Here is a 22,242-nt window from a genome sequence, read left to right on the forward strand (position 1 = left end):
ATCAGCACTTGACTAATTCTGTATTTACATTTTCTAGGAAATAAGCTCTATCTAACTTTTTAAAATCATACTCACTGGTGGCAAATAATCAAAGGTACTGTGGTTTCCAATCCTGACTACACATCAGAATCACTCATGAAAAACTTAAGGAGGTGCTAGGAGCCCACCCCAGGCATGGTAAATCAGAATTTTTAAGTTTGGTGGATACTACATTTTTCTAAAGTTGGAAAGGTGATTCTCGTGAACAAGAAGGATGGAGAACCACTACTGTGATTTAAGTTAGATTCAGAATATGAGGGCAGCCTGGGTGGTTCAGTGGTTTAGCGCCGCCTTCAGCCCAGGGCCTGATCCTGGAGTCCGGGGATTGAGTCCTGCGTCAGGCTCCCTGCATGGAACCTGCTTCTCCCTCTGCCTGTGTCTCTGCCCCTGTGTCTCTCATTAATAAATAAATAAAATTTTTTTAAAAATTCAGAATATGAAAAAAAGGAAATTATTTCATAGAATCTAAGATTCAACATTTGTTCAATAATAATTTAAATCCCTACTATGTGCCAGGTACTGCACTAGGACATTTTTTCCTCAAAAGGTTTATAATTTCAAAGAAAAGAGATAAACAGCCAATTATAACACAGGATACTAATTTTTCTGGCAAAACGAATTACAGATACTAGGGGATAAGAGAAGAAAGACACCAACTTGGAAAGTCAGAGACTTCCTGGAGGAAATATTATTTGAAATCAACTTTAACAGAAGTGAAATGCAATATTCATCCATATATTTAACTTTAAAGGATAGCTCAATTAAATAAGTACTTATAAAAAGATCCTATCGTACCACTTACCAATATCAGCCTGAAGTTGCTGGAGTAGGAACAAGTTACCAGAACAGAATTCTGGAGTTATGTATACAATCCGATATTTGCCTCTGTAAAAAGAAACAAATAAACAAGAGAAATAAGAAATATACTAAGTTAAAGAAAACATGATCCAATGAACTAGAACTTAAAACCGTAATGCCTGACAAATTTTTAAATAATGTTATACCACTTAAAACTAAATGAATGTTACATGTTATATATATCCACATATATTAGTTCCTTGATTCCACTTAAATACAGCAAAATAAAAAGTGACAGAGTACTCAGAGAGTACTCAGCATTAAGGTGACATTAGAAGGCAGGTTTTAATTTCCAACAGTCTGACCCAAAACTACAGTCAAACAAGTCAAACAATCAAGCCTATGGTAAACGTTTCATGTGCTAGCAATCCAGCCATATACTACCCTCTTTCTTGGAGAACTACAACTCATTACCTTACCACCCACTCCATGGCAAATCACTCCATGATTAAGCCCACAGTGTCCATGTTTCTCCTATGTATTTTACTCTCTTGCCTAAATATATCTTGTTGGGCCAGGGTTAGCCACTGTATCAATGTCAAATCAATTAGTCTCTGTCCTAGAATTTGGGGATCTGACCAAGAAACAATCACTCAGTCTCTACCAATGGCAAGATCTGTAATATGTGAAAAAAGGAGCTGCAAAGCAGTCTTCTCTACCTTGTGAATAGAAAAGAAGAAAAGGCTTATCTTCTCAGAAGAACAAGGAAGACACACAGAGGCTATAAATAAAAGAAAAACTTCCTGTATTCTTGATACACAAATCCAAGTCTCTGCCTAAGAAGTGGCTAAGTTGTATTCAGTGTGATCCACAATACATTCCTATATCCTTAATATAAAATTCAGTATTTGCTGACGCTAGCTTTACTTTTTTCTATTCTGGGCAAATAGAATCCTAACTAAGATAATGTTTGTGATAAAAGTTAGGTCTAGGGCATTTAAAATACATAAAGTCTTCTTTTCATTCTTCCAAGTGAAGACATAGATAAAGTTAAATAGAATGAAAATGAATTTCCTATATAAATACTTTAAAATATTTCATCTACTGTGTGCCAAGCACGTTACTTTCATTAGGAATTAGGAACAAAAGAGATATGCTTTTAAACTCATGAAATTAATTCAATATTCTAATTCACATAGGAAAACAGTATAAATAAAAAGCTCTGATGTCAAGGAATCCCTGGGTGGCTCAGTGGTTTGGCGCCTGCCTTTGGCCCAGGGCGTGATCCTAGAGTCCCGGGATCGAGTCCCACACTGGGCTCCCTGCATGGAGCCTGCTTCTCTCTCTGCCTGTGTCTCTGCCTGTGTGTGTGTGTGTGTGTATGTGTCTCATGAATAAAGAAATAAATAAAAATCTTAAAAAAAAAAAAAAGAAAGAAAGAAAGAAAAAAGAAAAGCTCTGATGTCAGACGCCTAAGGTTCAAATCTCAATTCTACTTCTTAGAAGCTAAGTCATCTTAGCCAAGTACTTAACTTTAGCATGCCTTGTTTTCTTCAGTGTAATATAGTCATAATAATTATAAGGACAATTAACTCAACAGATAATCTAGACTCAAGATAAATCCAAGCAAATTCCAGCTTCCATTTGAGTAGAAAAGGTAAATTTGAAATACTTTTGGAAATACGAAGGACCTAGAATAGACAAAACGCTCTGGGGAAAATAAAGAACAAAATTGGAAGACTTCAACTACCTGATTTCAAGGTTTATTATAAAGCTATGGTAATTAAGACACCAACTCAGATGGTCTAAGAGACTGATAGAACAGAGAACAAAGAGTGGAGCAATAGACCCATGTATATATAGTCATTTTATTTTTGACAAAGGTACAAAGACAATTCAGTGGAGAAAGAACACTACCTTCAACAAATGGAGATGGAACAATTGGATATCCTTATGAGAAAAATGAATTATAATCAATAACTACTACAATACACAAAATTTACATTAAATGGGTTGTAGGCCTAAATGTAAACCTTAAAATTGTAACACTTTTAGGAGAAAATATAAAAGAAAGTCTTTGTGATCCTGAGATAGGCAAAGGTTTCTTATATTCCACACCAAAAGCAAAATCCATAAAAGAACAAATAGACAGACTAGACTTCATAATGTAAAAGAACTGTTCAGAGAATGAAAAGAAAAATCACAAACTAGAAGAAAATTTTTGCAAAGCATATACCAATACAGAATTTGTATTCAGAATACATAAATGACAATCAAAACTCAGTAAGGGAAAAACAACAATAAGGATCGGGCAAGAGATATGAATAGACAGTTCCTCAAAGAAGAAGCCTCAAAGATAGCCAATAAATGCATGAGAAGATGATCCACATCACTAGTCATTAAGGAAATGCAAATTAAAATCACACAGAGATCCTATTAGAATGGCTAAAATTAAGACGGGCCACATATCAAGCAACGGCAGAGAAGAGACAGTGCTGGAATTCTCAGACCCTGACACTGGCAACAGAAAATGGTACAATCATTATCAGAAAGTCTGGCAGTTTCTTAAAAAGTCAACACAGAATTACCTATGACCCAGCAATTCCACTCATAGGTACCCACACAAAATCAAGAAAACATATCCTCATGTAAAAACTTACACAGAAACGTTCACAGTACAATTATTCCTAACAGCCCAGAAGTGAAAACAACCTAAATGTCTATCGTTAATAAATGGATAAACAAAATATGGCATGTCTATTTCATCCATAAAAAGAAATCACGTACTGACAACATTATGCTAAATGAAAGAAGCCAAACACAAAAGGTCACATACTAAGTTTATTCATATGAAATGTCCAGAGTAGGTAAATCACAAGGACAGAAATTAGATTAGTGGTTTGAAGGGGTGTGGGAGGAAGGACACTAGGGAATGACTGCTTAATGGATACTGAGGTTTTTGGCGGGGGTGATGAAAATGTTCTGGAATTAAATAGTGGTGATGGCTGCACAACAATTGTGACTGTACTAAAAGCCACTGAACTATACACATTTAAAATGGTTAAAATGATGAGTATTACATAAATTTATCTCAATCAGAAAAATAAGTTAAGTATTATTCACCACATGATCCAATGACTCCACTCCTTGGTTTATACCAATGAAATGAAAACATATGTCCATAAAAAGATGTGCATACAAATGCTCAGAGCAGCTTTATTTATAACAGCCCAAAAATGGAAACAATGCAAATGTCTATCAACAGCTGAAGAGATGAAACAAATTGTGACATATCCACATAATATTATCTATTCAGCATTAAAAAAGGAATGACCTATTGATACATGCAACAAGATGGATGAATCTCAAAGTACTTATGCTGTGTGATTTAAACCAGACAAAACAAGACCACATATTGCATCACTGATTCTGTTTATGTACAATTTTAGGAAACATAAGCTAGTCTAGAGTAATAGAAATTAGATTAGTAGTTACATAAGTGGGGTAGAGAAGGTAAGAAAAAGTGAGGGGAATGGATTACAAAAAGGTATGAGCAAACTTTGAGGATGATAGATATATGTTCATCATTTGGACTGTGGTGATGGTTTTGTGGGTGTTTATATGCCAAACTTACCAAATTATGCACTTAAGTATGTAAAAATGATTGTATGTCAATTATACCTCAATAAAGGTGATTTAAAATGTTTAAAAAGAAAATATACACTCAAAAAAATTTTATATAAAAAAAATTTTATAGAAATATTCATAGCACCTTTATGAGTAATAGCCCCAAACTACAAACAGCTTAGGCATCTACTGATAAGGAAATGAAAATACAAACTATGGTATTTTCATACAATGACATCACTCTGAAGTATTAAAAAAATACAGATACAATATGAAGAATTCTCTAAATATTTTGCTGAATGTAAAAAAATTTATACAAAAATTCATATTATATGAATCCATCTACATGAAGTTTGAGAACAGACAAAAGTATGGTAGAAAAAAATTAGACAGTGGTCTGCTTTAAAATGGAGATAGGAGGACAGACTGGAAAGGGACATGACATGAAGCAACTTTCTGGAGTCACAGTAATACTCTATTATATCTTGATAGGGGTTTGGATGATACATTTGTATGCATTTATCAAAACTGGGTAAATACATTTGTATATGTGTATTTATTAATAAGATACATAATATGTTAATCTATACACACACATATTTTTGCATGTGTTTGAGATTTTATTCTTATTTGGAATTATGCCATGAAAGAATTGGTGGGGCAAGAGATCTAGAATCCAGTCCCTGCTCAGCCATTAATTCACTGAATGACTTTAGGCAAATTATTTTCTCTGGGCCTCAGTTTCCTCATATGTAAAATGAGACAAAACTAGATACACACTCTCCTGGTTCTCGTTCAAAACCAAAATTTTACAACACAATGACTACAAAGCTATTTTCACAGTCCAACTAAAAATAATAGATTTCTTTAAGTTTGAAAGATTTTAAAAGGAACAGTTCTGCAAATTTACTATAAAACAAAATAAACATTCTAATCATGAACATTTCGTCCACACATTAAATTTTTTTGGTGTATAAAATTCTCTCACATACCACAGATACCCAATCACATAATCAGAAATCATATAAATTACTCACAATTTAATATCTTCTAGAACATTTTTTGACTGTGCTGATCCCAGAAAACAAGCTGGAATATTGGACATCCTATAAGAAGAAAAACAAATATTCTGGAGCCATGTACACACTACAAAGATCAATTTCATTCTCTTCAAAAAAATAAAGAAATATAATGATAAACAGTCCTCTTCTTTGTAATCCTCACTCTTTTTTTTTTTTTTTTTTTTTTTTTCCTCACTCTTTTTGTAAACGAATTTGATAAATTCCTTCAAAGGCCATATTAGAAAGCAGGTTGTTAGGGCAGGTTTTTCAGAAAGACTATAAACTCTGATTAAAGAATTTTAAAATTTCTCTGTAACTAAAAATTATACTTTCATGTGTACACTTCATACCAAGCTAAAGAGCAAGGGTAACCAAAAGAGAAAAGAATCTTGAGATATGGATGTAAACTGGCTTAGAGTTTGCTGTTACAAAAATTTTTATTAGGACCATCTGGTAGCCTTGGTTTATAGAGAACTCAAGAAAGAAGGTAAGTCCTTCCATCCAAGGGTCCTTTATCACTAAGAAAAACAGAGTAACATTCATAGAAATGTTTTACTGGGAAGTAGATTTTAATGTACATGATAGATTATGTTTCCTTATGGAAGGAAAAAAAGGGTGAAAATGTGGCAATGAAAACATTACTGGAGTACCTGGCTGGCTTAGTAGAGCCTGAGAGTCTTCATCTCGGGATTGTAAATTCAAGCCCCACATTGGGTGTAGAGATTATTTAAAAATAGAAGGAAGGGAGTGAAGGAAGGAGACAGAGAGAGAGGAAGTGGGGGAGGAAGGGAAAGTGAGGGAAGGAGTAAAGAAGGGAGGGAAGAAGGAAGGAAACATGGAAACATTACTTACTTAAGCTGGAGCACTTGGTCTTCCATCAAAGAAATAAGAGGAGAGATGACAAGACCAATCCTCCCTGAATACACAGGTGGGTACTGGAAGCACAAACTCTTTCCATATCCTGGAAATAAAAATAATATCCTGACAGAAATAAAAATAAAGCCTTTGTATTCTGATTTCTTCTTACAATGTACTTACGTGAGATGAACGGTCACTACTAACATGCTATCCTCCTAAGAACTAATTCCTGCATGAATCTGAGTTTCTAATCTCAAATCACTCTGTTCTGTATTTTACACCATTTGCATTTGTATTTATATTTTGAGAGTGTAATGAAAGATTATGCATTTCAAAACCTTTAAGTTTTATATTTTAGAGGCCTAAGTTAATTGCTTAAGTACAACTTACCAGTTGCCATCACAACAACATTATCTCTCCTTTCTTCCAATACAGAATGAATCACCTTCCACTGAACCCTGAAGGGTAAAAAGCATAAGGCTGTTTTGTTTTACTAACAAGAAACCCAAGAAAAAATTGAAACACATTTAATTTTTTCACTACCTCTAATAGAATTTTTTTCCTTAAAGATTGTATTTACTTATTTATTTTATTTTAGAGAGAACGCACACACAAGAGTGGAGGGAGGATCAGAGGGCGAGAATCTCAAGCACATTCCATGCTGAGCACAGAGCCATCAAGGGGCTCAATCTAACCACCTGGAGATCACAACCAGAGCCAAAACCAAGAGTCAGAAGCTTAACCAACTGAGCCACCCAGGTGCCCCTCTAAGAGAATTTTTACACTTTTGAGCTTCAATATAAAAAAATGTATAAACCCTGGGACATTAAAACAAAAAGGTCCATTTGATCAAGCTCCCATTCAAGCTGACTTCACAACTATGACCTTCAAATGGTATATGGTAGATGAAGGAATGGACAGAGAGGTGACAGATGGATATATGATAAGGCAAGTATACTAAAATGTTGAATATACAGGTATTCATAGTAAAAAAAATTCTTTCAGCTTTACTCTTTGAAAAATTTTTTAATAAAATGTTGAGGGAAAAATCAATAGGAAAAGTGATCTTCTAATGTGCTGATAATGACCTATTTTTTCTTACATGAGTGCTGGTTACCCAGGGTGCCTAGTTTGTAAAAATTCATTGATCTATACATTTATGTGCACTATTCTGTATGTAGGACATAGTTTAATATAAAAGAAAAATTAAGATCAAAGAAAAGAGGAAAGAAATCCTTCCATGGGTTAAATTTTAAATTTGCAGAGTAGGAAAAAATCCAGTCTAGATTTTTACATTCTTATTAGTTTTATTCAAATTTACCTGTTCCTCACCTCATTTTTATTCATCTCATTTTAATACCTATATATGTGCCCCCTTAGATATATATTTGAATATATTAAAACTGATAAGATTACCACTGTTCTTCAAACTGTTGTCTTACGAATTTCTATTACATCAGCATGCTTTGGACAATAAAATGTACGAACTAGACACACAGATACTTATTTAATGAAAAACAAGTCAACATTAAATTAAGGTGAATTTATTAATCTATTTAAACTAGCTTCTACACAGAACTCTATTTTCGGTAAAGAAAATTATTTTCTTCTCTTTGAAAAACAATCTGTAGATATGAATTTTATATAAATATTATTTTAAAATAACTTCATAGTTACAGGAAATAGTGTGGAATGTACAAATTACAGTGAAGTTATGCTATTATATTTAACAGATGGATTATTTGCCATCTTTCCTTTGTGAAGAAAATTGTGAATATGCAACTTAATTAACTGAGATTATACTCACGGTTTAAAACTGGAATGGCCAAAATAGATCTTGAGGAAATTAATTTGCCTTGCATTAGGTCTTGGTAATGAATAGTCTTAAAATAAAATAAAATGGGCATTTATGTTAAAATAAAAGTGATAGGGAATAAAAATTTTATTTCATTGGCTTCTTTTAAAGAATGTCATAATTAATTACTAAAGGATACTGTTTCCTGTCTTTTAAACCCAACCAATTCAGTCTTCTGGATACCAGTCAGGATTTTAGTTAAACACTTTATTACCTAATGCTAAGGATTAGAAGAACTTTGTGGTTCCATTACAAAATGATTCACACTTTGCCAACACTATAAGAAAATGATGTTTTGGAATTTGCTATAGTTCTAAAACCTAACATTTAAACCTAACCATGGCAAGCGATATACCAATGTGAATTTCATAATACAGTAACTTTCAATTAATAGTAATCAGAAATTACATTACTATCACAAATAAAATCCACAGATAAAATAAAATCTTCATTTTAGTTATCACTCCAACAAATCTTTGACCACAATTCTAACTGCACAACAGCTGATTATGTTGATTTTACTCAACTGATTTTTATCTACTCAGGTTGAAAAGTTCATGAGTGGCTAAGAAAGAGCAAAGCAAAGAATCAAGACTATTCGTCTATAAACAATGAAAATTGATTATTACATTTTTCAGGTTTAACAATTCTAAGTAGAGAACTAAATTGATTTGAAGATGTTATGCTTTCATTAATACAAGAAAACAAAGAAATAACATTTTCTTTAACATATTCATATACTTCCCACCTACGATATGTATTTTAATTTTCCCACATTATAACATTGATGAATATAGTTCTAGACTGTTCTACTTTTTGAGAAGACCTCATGGTTTACCATAATGAATATTGTTATTTACACTTGAATAATATGAGGTTCATTGGTATACAGAGTATGAATATTAGCTATCTGACACTGTGCCACTTATTTAAAGGAATAAGCTCCCAAAGAACAGACACCATGTATCTATGCCTTTAACAATAACATTTAATATAAGTTCTTAACTAATGATTCTTATTGATTTTATATTATTTAGACAAAACATAAAATTCAGGATGAAAAGTTTCACATCACCAAATGGGCCAAATAGCACCACACTTCTATACACCTACTTTCATAAATGGTTAAGATTGTCCTTTATAAAGACCAAACACTAAACGACTTAAGGACAAGTTTTTAGGACCTCATTAATTATATGCCACAAAACCCTTGCCTGCAAAATGTTTAAAAATTGGACCCTAAATTAGAGTCAGCAGTAGGTATCAAAGGTGAACCATTTCAAACATGTTACAGTGCTTACCTTCAACATTATCATCTTCTTCTTCAATAGCTTCAATCTCATCTTCATCATCTTCAAAAGGAACATCCAGATTTCCTTCCATTTTTATGCATTTTGAATGAATTGGATCTGCCATGCCAGTATTTAAATTTTCTAAAGACTGAAAGTTTAAAGAAATCTTAAAAGCAAAACCATTGACAGTGTCGTATCTTTTTCACCAAACACAAAAGAAGTATTATTAACAGAACCTACAATTTTGTTCAAAGCTGGCAGATGTGCAACCAATACCACAAAAGAACATGTGTGCTCTAGTTTAAATATGTGCTCAAGAATGGTTTCTAAGGCATAAGGCCAAAGATGGAATACTTCCAGCATAAACAGAGTTCGTTAATAGCATATCATGAAATGCCTGTGGGGAAAGTTATCAAAATTCTGAATAAAATTTGAATTTAAAACTGTTTTTTCTTTATCATACTTCAGTATTTTCAATTGCCAAGAGGTAAGTGTGGATTTTACTGTTATTTTTGTAATGAGTTTCTCTATATCATGTGTCAGTATAAGACTTAAATAGTAAACAAAAATTTAATGTGTTTTTTGTGAATTATGTGAATTTGTTTATGTGAATTATGAAAACAATAAAAGATTCAAATAATTTTAGGAATGGAATATTACAAATGTAATTAAAGTTGCTCTTTATTTTGGCTTGACAATAGTGGACTTTCTCCCCCAAATGAAGATTATCTATTTAAAGAATTTAGGATATTTCAAAATTGTTTCATCTGCACAGTTTTCTACTGAAAAGAGACAGGAAGAATTATTAAATCACAGCTCTCATTTTCTCTTTTTTTTTTTTTTAAGATTTTATTTATTCATTCATGAGAGACATACAGAGAGAGAGAGAGGCAGAGACACAGGCAGAGGGAGAAGCAGGCTCCATGCAGGGAGCCCAATATGGGACTCGATCCCGGGACTCCAGGATCACACCCTGGGCCAAAGGCAGGCACTAAGCCGCTGAGCCACCCAGGGATCCCCTCATTTTCTCTTTTTATTAAACTTCCCATTTAATAAATTTGATTTTAATGGTTTTCTAAAAAATGTATTCATTTCAGGCCTGGAAAAGAAAAAGAGTGATTCTCCTGCTGATTCTTTATTCAAGTCAACAAATATACTTAGAAAACATTTTGAAAATACAGCTCTCTCATATTGCACCCAAACTGCCTTCTAAGAGAGTCACTATACAATGTAAGTTTGTGGAAGACTGCAAGTGTCCTATAAATATGCTACTTGAACACCATTCCTCAGAGAAATGGCTAATCAATGAAGGCATATGATTTAGTATTTATATCCTATTATTACTATTAGCTAGTCTTTATTAAACACTTAAGAAATGCCAGGCTCTGTGCTAAGCTCTTCACAAATAACACCTTAAGTAATAACAGCTCTTAACTGAGTATCAAAAGGACTAAGAAACTTGCCCAAAGTCACAGAGCAAATAAATGGAGAAGCTGGGGAAAAAAAAAAAAGGAGAAGCTGGGATTTGAACCCACATCTAAATTTAGAATCCACATTCCTAATCACTACCCACTACTCTTGTTCAAAACTAAAGAATCAGAAACCTAATCTCATTTCATTAAAAAAAAGAACAAAAAATCATATCAACCTAAAGATGAGGAATACAAGGCATGTATAATGATGAACTTCCGTGTTTATATTCAACTAATTTGGATAAATTTAAGTTTTTCTTTCTTATTGTCTATCCCTGGTTCATACCTGACAAAGAAACTGGAGGTTTTGTAAAGTGTTAAAAAATACATATAATTAAAATATATATTTTTTCAACTTTGAAAATAAAATAGGGGAAAATGAAATAATCTAACACTAGAAAATTATATGTAATAATATATCCATAGTAAATAAGACCAAGAGAAATAAAGAATATTGAATGTATAACAAAAGAACTCTCAAATAAAAGGGGATACACAGAGATGGGAAGAAAAAGAAACCTAATCCAATAGCGGAGAGCAAAATCACTATTGACGTTCCAGGAAAAGATTTATTTTTTTTTAAGATTTTATTTATTTATTCATGAGACCCAGAGAGAGAGACAGACACAGGCAGAGGGAGAAGCAAGCTCCGTGCAGGGAGCCTGACGTGGGACTCGATACCAGGATCCAGGATCACGCCCTGAGCCAAAGGCAGACGCTCAACCACTGAGCCACCCAGGCATCTCTAAACCACCCAGGCGTCCCTCCAGGAAAAGATTTAAAAGAAGTAACCTGACAGGAATATGTTTTCTAATATGTAAAAATTAGTATACTACTAAAATATTATTCATAGACCATAAAAAGATATAAACAAATATGAAATGAAAACAAAATCTAATGGTTACATAATTGATAGTAATCTCACTGTGAGGGGATATTTAGAATTAGGTAGTATCTTACATAAATAAAGGTCCTTTTTTAAAGAACTGGAAGTAAATTTCCATAATTTCAAACATACCTTAATCATTTCCTTTTCTAAATCTTCATCGCTTTCAATTACATAAGATAGATCCTCTTCATTATCTTTGGAAGATAAATGCTTTAAAAAAATATATTTCAAACATTAATTTTCCAGTATAATTGGCTCCATACCCTGTTTTCTACAAATTAAAGTTCTAATACACTAAATATCTTTAGACAATTTCCTCTTCCTCTCTAATAGATAAATTTATATTACATATTTAGATGTTTATATGAGGCACAGAAAAGGAGATAGGGTCGTAAGGAAGAAAGGAAGGAGAATAAAGAGAAACAAAAAGAGAAAGAAATATAATTGGAAAGACAGACAAGAGGGACAAACAGACTTGATATAAAGCCCACAATTTAAGAGAGAGTAAAAGTCACGAGGTTAACAATGGTTTAAGCAATATCAGTGTGTCCCAACTTGAGTACAAGAACCTCTTTACAATGTTGAAAAATTCTACTCTATTCCAAGAACAAGTTGTTCTTTTATATCCATTAATTTTAAAAAGACCACAAAAAACTACTACAACTGTAATAATACCTTTAAATAAATCACTATTTTACAAACAGTATCTACATATTTGAAAAAGTGTCAGATAAGTTAATCAGCTATTGCCAATGTTTGAATATAAGAAAACTTTACAATAATTTGGCAAACCCTAGGAAGTGTCCAACAGCATGGGAACCCTATATAAAAGAAATGTAGAAGGATCCCCAAAAAAGTCTAATCTTTAAATTGGAAGTAAGAAAAGGAAGCATAGCTATAACTAATCTGCAAAAATCAAGTCTTAAAAATGGATTTTATTTTTTTTAATTTATTTCTCTATGGGGTGCAGGGGGAGAGGGAGAGAGAAAATCTTAAGCAGGCTCCATGCCCAGGGTTGAGCCCACATGGGGCCCAATCTCACAATGCTGAGATCATGACCTGATTAGTGGGCTGAATTTGGCTTATGAGCTATATAGTTTGCTGCTTTTGACTTAGGAACAATAAGCAGCAGTTTATGGTCTTGTAGTGGAAAGATTTTAAAGTGTCAGTATACATTTGTTGTATTTTGCTATTTTAGCATTTCTTCTGATTTTTATGTAATAGATACCTCTGCTTTTCCACAAAAAGCAGAGGTATCTATTCTAGTGTTTACTTTTCTAAACTTGATCTTTTGGGAGTAGTTATATTTCCTCATATAAGATTTTCTTTACTACTATTAGTAAAGTAAGAGAGTTTCTAATAAACTAGTGTTTTTGCCTGACACCAACCTTTATTGTTATCTGAAGAGCCAATGACCTATTTTTTTTTAACAGATTGTTGTGAAACATTCTATATTCTCTGTCAACTTCATGTTTAGATTTCTCATTATTATGTTCTGAGTAGTTTAATTGGTGAGGTTGTTTTTCTCTTGGCTAAGTTAAGAATAATTTTTGAAATAGTGTGAAGTTGTATTAGAGAAATTCTTGTGCTCCTTTTACTGTAAAGACAAACCATAAAATGAGACATCATATAGCTATATTCTTTTATCTTTTTGCTTTTATTAGTTTAGAAAATTACTTATGATGCCCATATTTGGTAGAATTTTATACATTTTATTTTGCAATAACTAAGTTTTAATTGAATAGAAACATCAGAAATCGTGTGATCAGCAAAGCCTAAAATGTTTACTATCTGTCCTTTCACAGAAAAAAAAAAAAAAATCAGCCAACCCCTACTAATGAATGAACATTGTTTTCTCTTTTTTATTACCTCAGGAGATTTGCAAGTGACATCATTAAGAAATTTTTCCTGAGCCTGCTGTTCCAAAATCTGGAGTTCGTGTTCTGTTATATCTAATGACATCAAACAAATTCTTTCTGTGTTCGTTTTCAATTTATTGCCAACTTCTAATCCATCTTCAAGTCCATCTTCTTTTTGTTTCACTTTGTTTTGAGGTTCGGTTCCTTCATCATGTTTAATTAAATTATCAAATGTTGTGTCCCAAGTCTCATCTTTAACTTTAGGAAAAAATTTATGTTCTCTAATTTGTTTCTGCTGTACTTCATCAGCAGTTGGATCTCCCAATGATAATAAGTGAACATTAGTGCTGTGCCTCAATTCGGCCTCAGGAGAACCAATTATCATCTTCCTCAATGAATACAGATTTTCTGAAATAGCACTTAATAGTAGAGAAACCCTAAAAAAAATTAAGAAAGTATAATTCAACTTTAACTTCAATCAGTATCAGCACAATTGTAATGCTTTTTAATAAGTACAAGCTTTCTAAATTGATCTTCATTTAAAGGACACATTGGATTAAAGTTATTCTTCATTCCCTAATAGTCACCATATGCTTTCAACTATGGTTCACTCTCCAGTACAGCAAGGTACTTCTGCATTCAACTTGTACACTTACTAAGCACACATGCTTATATGCTTGTTGACTTGTATGCTTATTAAGTGTCAGCAGTGTTTGGTCCCAAACTAATTCTTTATGCCAGTTATATTTTTTGTGGTAATTAATTTAATTAAAAGTAAGTCAAATCAATGATACATCACCACCTAAAAAAATTTTTAAGTTGAACATATCAAAAGATGCAGCAAATTTCCTTAAAAAAAAAAAAAAAAGATTCTGCCTGATTAACTACAGCCAGAACAACTATAAAAGTTTGTAGGAAAAATCTTAAAAACTCCCAGGACTCTTCATTCAGACTGTTTCCAGTGTTTTAAGTTTTCACTCCACTTTAAAAAAGCTAAAATTAGAAATTGCAAATGATACATTACGGGTGTACTTTAAACAAGAACCACTCTGCAGAACTCCAAAGAGCAGTCCTATATTTAATGAAAAAGCCAGGATGAATATTGAAACATTGGGAAACAAATATACACTAATATATTAAGTTAAAAGAAAATTTTTATGATCCTATGTTTTAACTGATTCAATTTACTGATCAAATACTAGTCCCAACTGTAACACATAAGAGTGCTTGTGTTATCATTTCAAAATGATGCTGTTGTGCATGTCCAATAATCATAAAACCAGACACATTTCTCTAGAACAGTAAAAAAAAAAAAATCAGTGTGCAAATATAACAAGAAAATATGGAGAAGTTGTACATGAACAAACATAATATGGATTTCTTAATTCCTTAATTATAATTGCTCATATGACATTTTAACTAAGTGACTTTAAACAGCTATTTATAACCAAACCTGATTAACTGCAAAGGAAAACCACTGCTAGAGTATAAAATAAGGCACTGTATCTGTTGGTTATAGGGTTTATTAAAGCAATTTTTAGTTACCTCATAAAAGCAAAGGTTAGAGAGAAAAAAGGGAATATAAGACAGTTTTCCTATTTAACACTTTTGTTTAGCTCTTCTAATTCTTCTGTATTTAAAACAATACTTAATAAAATCCAATATGACTTTTAAAATTTTATATTAATGATCTGAATAAAAATTTGATCATTTATGGGAATAAACTATCAAAAATGCTGAGTTGTTTCATGATTTTTTTCCAACTAAAAATAGCACCAAAGCTGAGCTCAAGCTTAAGCTGACAACTCTACATCAATACAAACAAAATCGAAATCAAATTCAAAACCTAAAAACTAATCTAACATTCTAAAACTTTTCAAATCTTATAAAGAACACTTAGCATTATACACAGGTGTTCAAATATGAGATTTGTAGATAAATACTTTAGGAAGAACAGATATGTGACACCATGTAATTGTTACATGCATGGGAATGTTGTAACACATAAACATAGCAACAGTGACATATAGATTGATAAGACTGTAAGAGCTCATTTATTCTGTGCTAATGTCATAGAATGACATGTCTCATGTAAGGTAACTGTTTAACAAATATCAAAGGCTGTCTTCTTCAGTAAGACAATATACTTTTCCTTCTTTCTTATGATTGTTATAAACGAATATTAGCCTACAGAAAGCTAATCAGCACCCCACAGAATGTTAAGTACATGACAGCAATACAACAGATGTGTAATGAATTTAAATCAATGACTAAGTAGTACCATACAATCCAATATCTTCCAGGTTCACTGGAGCATAAAGCTGTTCCCTTCGGTAACAAAACACAAACTGCTCTATCTTAAAAGTTCTCAGTTCTGATTTTTCTACTGTTGTCTACTCTCACAGATTGCCAGCTGTAACTTCTAGCTGTGTTCATGTGCATATCATTTCTTAGTGATACCTGGTTTTCATTTTAACTAGATAGCCAAGTTTGTCAAACTATATCTATAAATGAAAAGCAAATACACTCTGAATGTGCCTTCATGCACTCCACTGGAAACGTAGTTAAATGAGTTTGAATTCATGCTTATGGCATGTATTTTAGCACTCAGAGGTCTTTTTTGTCCCTCTCTGGTTCTGAGGTGTAATTTGGTAAGTTAAGTATTACTATACACTTCTTACAAAGAATCTGAAGTAAGAAATTTAACTAGTCCTCGTTTGACACTGAAACCTGCCAAGATCTTTCTTCACTAAAAATGAATCCAATTACTTCCCATTCTCAAGTTTTAAGAAAACCTATTTAGCTCTGTTATTACAAAGTACAACATTAAGCAGACATAATTTACATTCAACAGATTGTTTAACTGCTAGAACAAAAATCTGAAATACATGTAAACATTATGTAAAGTGATTATTTTTTGCTCATAGAGGGAAAAATGTAAAATAGAATATGAAATGGTTTTATTGTTACCTGTCCCCATTTGACAGTTATGTTTTCCAGAAATTGTTACATAAAAACTATTAAAATAAATTGCTGGGGGAAAAAGAACTTTGAAAAAGAGCTGAATCTCTATATCATATTTTGAAATACCAAAATCAAAATAGATCACAAATCTCACCCAAAAGAAATACACTAACATTGTATTTTGTCAGAATCAGAATTCTATTTCAATTAACTGCTTGACATTCTACAAAGTATTTTTGCCTCAATATATAACTACACTGTAATCATTCACTCTTCAAGAGTATTGCTGCTTTTTAGATGAAGTCATTCAGCAATTAAGCCTAGGGCAATGCCTAGTTCCAGAAACCGTTAACTACAAGGTGCCGGTAATCCAATGTCTATTAATCCAAATATCTCAAATTATTCAGGGCTTTAGCTATAAAATGGCATTTAAAATCTAAATGCCTCTTGTTCTGATAGCCTACTGATTACATGAAATTCCTATTTAATAATCAGACAAAATCTCCAAAAATGAAGCAACTAAATAAATAAGTTGTTTTATTTATACATTTTAAGTGACCACACTATAAATAAAATTAGAAAGACACTACAGAAAAAGGTAACTTTGAATTGAAAATACTTTCTGTAGACTTCTGAATTTTATTTTGCTTTGTTTCATAAAACATCCTACAAAGCAGACAGAAAAGCCTTAAATGTTTTAATGCACAATTTAACAACTGGAAAGATATTTCTCAAATTTATGGATCAGTCTCTATGCATGTATTGAAGCAAATTTCTATCAGGCTGACAGTAGACCTGTCCACAGAGAGTTGGCAGGCCAGAAAGAACTGGCATGACATATTCAATGTACGAGATGGGAAGAATATGCAGCCAAGAATACTTTATTTAGCAAGGCTGTCATTCAGGATGGAAGGAGAGATAAAGAGTTTCCAGGACCAACAGAAACTAAAAGAATTTATGAACACTAAACTAGCCCTGCAAGAAACATTAAAGGGGATCCTTTGAGCAGAGAGAGAGCTCAAAAGTAACAAAGACTCTAAAGGAACAGAAACAATCTACGGGAACAGTGACATTACAAGTAATACAATGGCACCAAATTCATACCTTTCAATAACTACTCTGAATGTAAATGGACTAAATGCTACTATCAAAAGACATAGGATATCAGAATGGATAAAAAAAAAAAAAAACCAAGATCCATCAATATGCTTCTTATAAGACTCCTTTTAGACCCAAAGACACCTCTAGATTGAAAGTGGGGAGGTGGAAAACCATTTATCATGCTAATGGACATGGAAAGAAAGCTGGAGTAGCCATTCTTATATCAAACTAGATTTTAAACCAAAGACTGTAATAAGAGATGAAGGACACTATATCATAATAAAGGGGTCCATCCAACAAGCAGATCTAATAATTGTAAATATTTATGCCCCTAACTTGGGAGCAGCCAATTATATAAACCAATTAATAACTAACTTAAAGAAATTCATTGATAATAATATAATAATAGTAGCAGCCCTTAACATTCCACTCACAGCAATGGACAGATCATCTAAGCAAAAGGACAACAAGGAAACAATGGCTTTGAATGATACACTGGACCAGATGGACTTCACAGATATATTCAGAGCATTTCATCCTAAAGCAGCAGAATACACATTCTTTTCAAGTGTACATGGTACATTCTCCAGAAAAGATCACATACTGGGTCACAAATCAGGTCTCAACCAGTACAAAAAGACTGAGATCATAACATGCATATTTTCAGACCACAAAGCTATGAAACTTGAAGTTAAACACAAAAAGAAATTTATAAGGACCACAAATATACAGAGATTAAAGAACATCCTACTAAAGAATGAATAAGTCAAACAGGAAATTAAAGAAGAATTAAAAAAATACATAGAAGCAAATGTCCACTCTTACCACTATTGTTCAACATAGTCCTAGAAGTCCTAGGCCCAGCAATCAGACAACAAAAAGAAATAAAAGGCATCCAAATTGGCAAAGAAGTCATCAAACTGGGGCACTTGGGTGGCTCAGTCCATTAAGCGTCTATCTTCAGCTCAGGTCATCAACCCTGGGTCCTGGGATCAAGCCCTACATTCCCTGTTCAGTGAGGGGTCAGTTTCTCCCACTCCCTCTGCCTCTCAACCCTGCTCGTGCTCGCTCTCTCTCAAATAAATAAATAAAATCTTTAAAAAAGACGTCGTCAAACTTTCACTCTTTACAGATGACAGGATACTCTGCAGAAAACCCAAAAGACTCCACCCCAAAATTGTTAGAACTGACACAGGGATTCAGCAGGATATAAAATCAATGCAGAGAAGTCAGTTGCATTTCTATACACTAACAATGAGGCAGAAGAAAGAGAAATCAAGGAATTGATCCCAATTACAATGCACCAAAAACCGTAAGATACCTGGAAATAAAACTAACCAAAGAGCTAAAGGATATGTACTCTGAAAACTATAGAACGCTTATGATAGAAACTGAGGAAGATACAAAAAAATGGAAAAATTAGAAGATTAGAAGAAAAAAATATTAAAATGCCTATGCTACCCAAAGCAACCTACACATTCAATGCAATCCCTATCAAAATACCATCAACATTTTTCACAGAGCTGAAACAAACAATCCTAAAATTTGTATGGAACCAGAAAAGACCCTAAACACCCAAATGTTGAAAAAGAAAATCAAACCTGGAGGCATCACAATTCTAGACTGCAAACTGTATACAAAGCTGTAATCATCAAATATGGTAATGGTACAAAAATAGACATATAAATCAATAGAACAGAACAGAAAACCCAAAAATGGACCCTCAACTCTATGGTCAACTCATCTTTGACAAAGTAGGAAAGAATATCCAATGGAAAAAAGGCAGTCTCTTCAACAAATGGTATTGGGAAAACTGGACAGTCACATGCAGAAGAATGAAACCGGACCATTCTCTTACACCATACACAAAGATAAACTCAAAATGGATGGAAGACCTAAATGTAAGATAGGAATCCATCAAAATCCTAGAAGAGAAAGCAGGTAGCAACCTCTTTGACCTCAGCTGCAGCAACTTCTTGGTAGACACATCTCCAAAGGCAAGGGAAACAAAAGCAAAATTGAACTACTGGAACCTCATCAGGATAAATAGGTTTTGCATGCAAAAAAACAGTGACCAAAACTAAAAGGCAACCTATGGAATGGGAGAAGATATTTGACTTAATAGACAAAGGGCCAGTATCCAAATATATAAAGAACTTATAAAATTTAAATTTTAAAAAAGATCTAGTCAAGAAATAAGCAGAAGACATGAACAGACATTTCTCCAAAGAAGACATATAAATGGCTAATAGACTCTTGGAAAAATGCTTCACATCACTCATCATCAGGGAAATACAAAGCAAAACCACTATGAGATATCACTTCACACCTGTCAGGATGGCTAAAATGAACAACTCAGGAAACAAAAGATGTTGGCTAGGATGTGGAGAAAGGGGAACCCTCTTAATACGGTTGGCAGGAATGCAAACTGGTAGAGTCACTCCGAGAAACAGCATGAAGATTCCTCTAAAAATAAAAAATAGAACTACCCTACAACTCAGCAATTGTACTGCTAGATATTTATCCAAAGGATACAAACATGGTGATTCGAAGGGGCACATGCAGCTCAATGTTTATAGCAGTGAGGTCCCCAGTAGCCAAAATATGGAGAGAGCTAGATGTCCATCAATAGATGAATGGATAAAGCAGATGTGGTGTATAAATATATATATATATATACACACACACACACACACACACACACACACACACACACACAACAGAATATTACTCAGCCATCCAAAAGAATGAAATCTTGCCATTTGCAACAACTTAGATGCAACTAGAGGGTTTTGTGCTAAGCGAAATAAGTCATTCAGAGAAAGACAAATACCCTATGATTTCATTCACATGGAGAATTTAAGAAACAAAACAGATGAATATAGGATAAGGGAAGGAAAAATAGAATTTAAAATGAAAACAAAGAGAGAGAGTCTTAACTATATGAAACAAACTAATAAGAGACTCTTAACTATATGAAACAAACTGAGGGTCGCTAGAAGGGAGGGGGTTTGGGGGATGGGGTAATTGGGTGATGAGCATTAGGGAGGGCACTTGATGTAATGAGGACTGTTATATGCAACTGATGAATCACTAAATTCCACCCCTGAAACTAATAATACAGTATATGTAAACTAAATTGAATTTAAATAAAAATGTTTTAAAAATTTTCTATGAGTCTACCTTAATGAACAGTAATTCTTTATAAATAGGAATATGCAGCAAGAACAAAACAGAATTGGCAAAAACAGATAATATTTAACCTCTGTGGATCTTCTAATTTTTTCAAAGCGTCAGGAAGATGCTTGGCCAGATCCATCATCTCCTCAGAGATTGAAGTCAATTGTTTCTTCACATCAATAGGTAGGATTTCCTCCTCTGGACAAAAAGAATCAATTTTCAAAATAAAAACAGAGATTTATTTATTTAGCCACTTATTTAAACAGTATTAGAGCCCACATTTTCATTTTCTTTCCTTAATTAAGTGAATCTCAACAAAAGGACTTCCTTAACCTATCTCCGTATCACTTCAGTCACTTTACTTCCCTTTCAGATTTTTGCTACTTCAATTCCAAATGATCTACGTTCATATATATTACAACCAGTGGTTAATCAACCTAGGCAGAAGAAGGCAGAATTGAGAATCTGAACCCACCTATACTATTTCAAAATCAGAAATCAGTAGAACACCATGTGGGTTCTTAGTTATGAAATGTAGTTTGGCAAACATAACCTCAACCAACAGCCAAGCCTCACTTCCCTCGTTACCAGTCATGATCAAACTAAAATGCAAGCCTTTCCGATCGGCGATCATCTCCCCAACTCCCAATGATCTGGTACATCCTTCTCCATCAACACCACACCCTGCCATCCTTCCTTGAACCCTTCCCCTGCTTAGAGTTTCTTATAGCTCGTCACCATTTTCTCTTGTCCCCCAAAAGTCCAGCTCCTCTGAAGCATGTGACATAGAATTGTACCATCTGCTATTCCTGATTGCTGCATCTTGTGACCTCAAAAATCACATTCTTTTCGTGTACTGAAGATTTTAATGCCTGGTTCACTGTCTTCCCCTTCACTACTACTCGTGATAGTTCCACCTCAAAGTGTAGCCTTTTCCGTGCTTTGATCCTTCCATTTCCAACAATTTTTTCCTCAACTGATCTCAGCCACCCATTTCTGGAGTCATTTGACCTTATAATTGCCAATAAAGTCACTACTTCCAAACTTCAATTGTAAGCATTCCATCCTCTGAAGCTTGCTGGCTTGCTTTCCAGGATGCCCTCCCCAATACAACTATTCTTTTACATTTTCAGAACCAAATCCACTGATCCTACCACCTTTTCCATATACCTGATCCTTCCCATTCGTACTCCTTGCCATGTTCTTTTTTTTTTTTCTTTTTCCTTTCTTACCCATTTTATAGTAAT

At 33.3% G+C, this 22,242-nt stretch overlaps 1 protein-coding gene and 1 long non-coding RNA gene across 6 annotated transcripts in view; one reads left to right on the forward strand and one right to left on the reverse strand.

Moving 5' to 3' along the window:
- Positions 1–22,242, reverse strand: part of WRN (WRN RecQ like helicase) — a 140,344-nt gene that overhangs the window by 72,239 nt on the left and 45,863 nt on the right. For all 5 annotated transcript variants that reach the window (XM_038560158.1, XM_038560157.1, XM_038560159.1 and 2 more), the window contains 9 exons: positions 21,079–21,193; positions 13,761–14,187; positions 12,021–12,101; positions 9,540–9,678; positions 8,191–8,266; positions 6,774–6,841; positions 6,378–6,486; positions 5,502–5,570; positions 842–924 (listed from right to left, as the gene is read on the reverse strand). In XM_038560158.1, the coding sequence (XP_038416086.1) occupies positions 842–924; positions 5,502–5,570; positions 6,378–6,486; positions 6,774–6,841; positions 8,191–8,266; positions 9,540–9,678; positions 12,021–12,101; positions 13,761–14,187; positions 21,079–21,193 (1,167 nt within the window). The remainder of the gene's footprint in view (positions 1–841; positions 925–5,501; positions 5,571–6,377; positions 6,487–6,773; positions 6,842–8,190; positions 8,267–9,539; positions 9,679–12,020; positions 12,102–13,760; positions 14,188–21,078; positions 21,194–22,242) is intronic.
- Positions 9,539–15,387, forward strand: LOC119874654. The gene is made up of 3 exons (XR_005371523.1): positions 9,539–10,017; positions 10,628–10,760; positions 13,766–15,387. It is a non-coding gene; the product is annotated as an uncharacterized LOC119874654 (long non-coding RNA).

Source organism: Canis lupus, chromosome 16, assembly GCF_011100685.1.
Source record: "Canis lupus familiaris isolate Mischka breed German Shepherd chromosome 16, alternate assembly UU_Cfam_GSD_1.0, whole genome shotgun sequence".
NCBI lineage: Eukaryota > Metazoa > Chordata > Mammalia > Carnivora > Canidae > Canis > Canis lupus.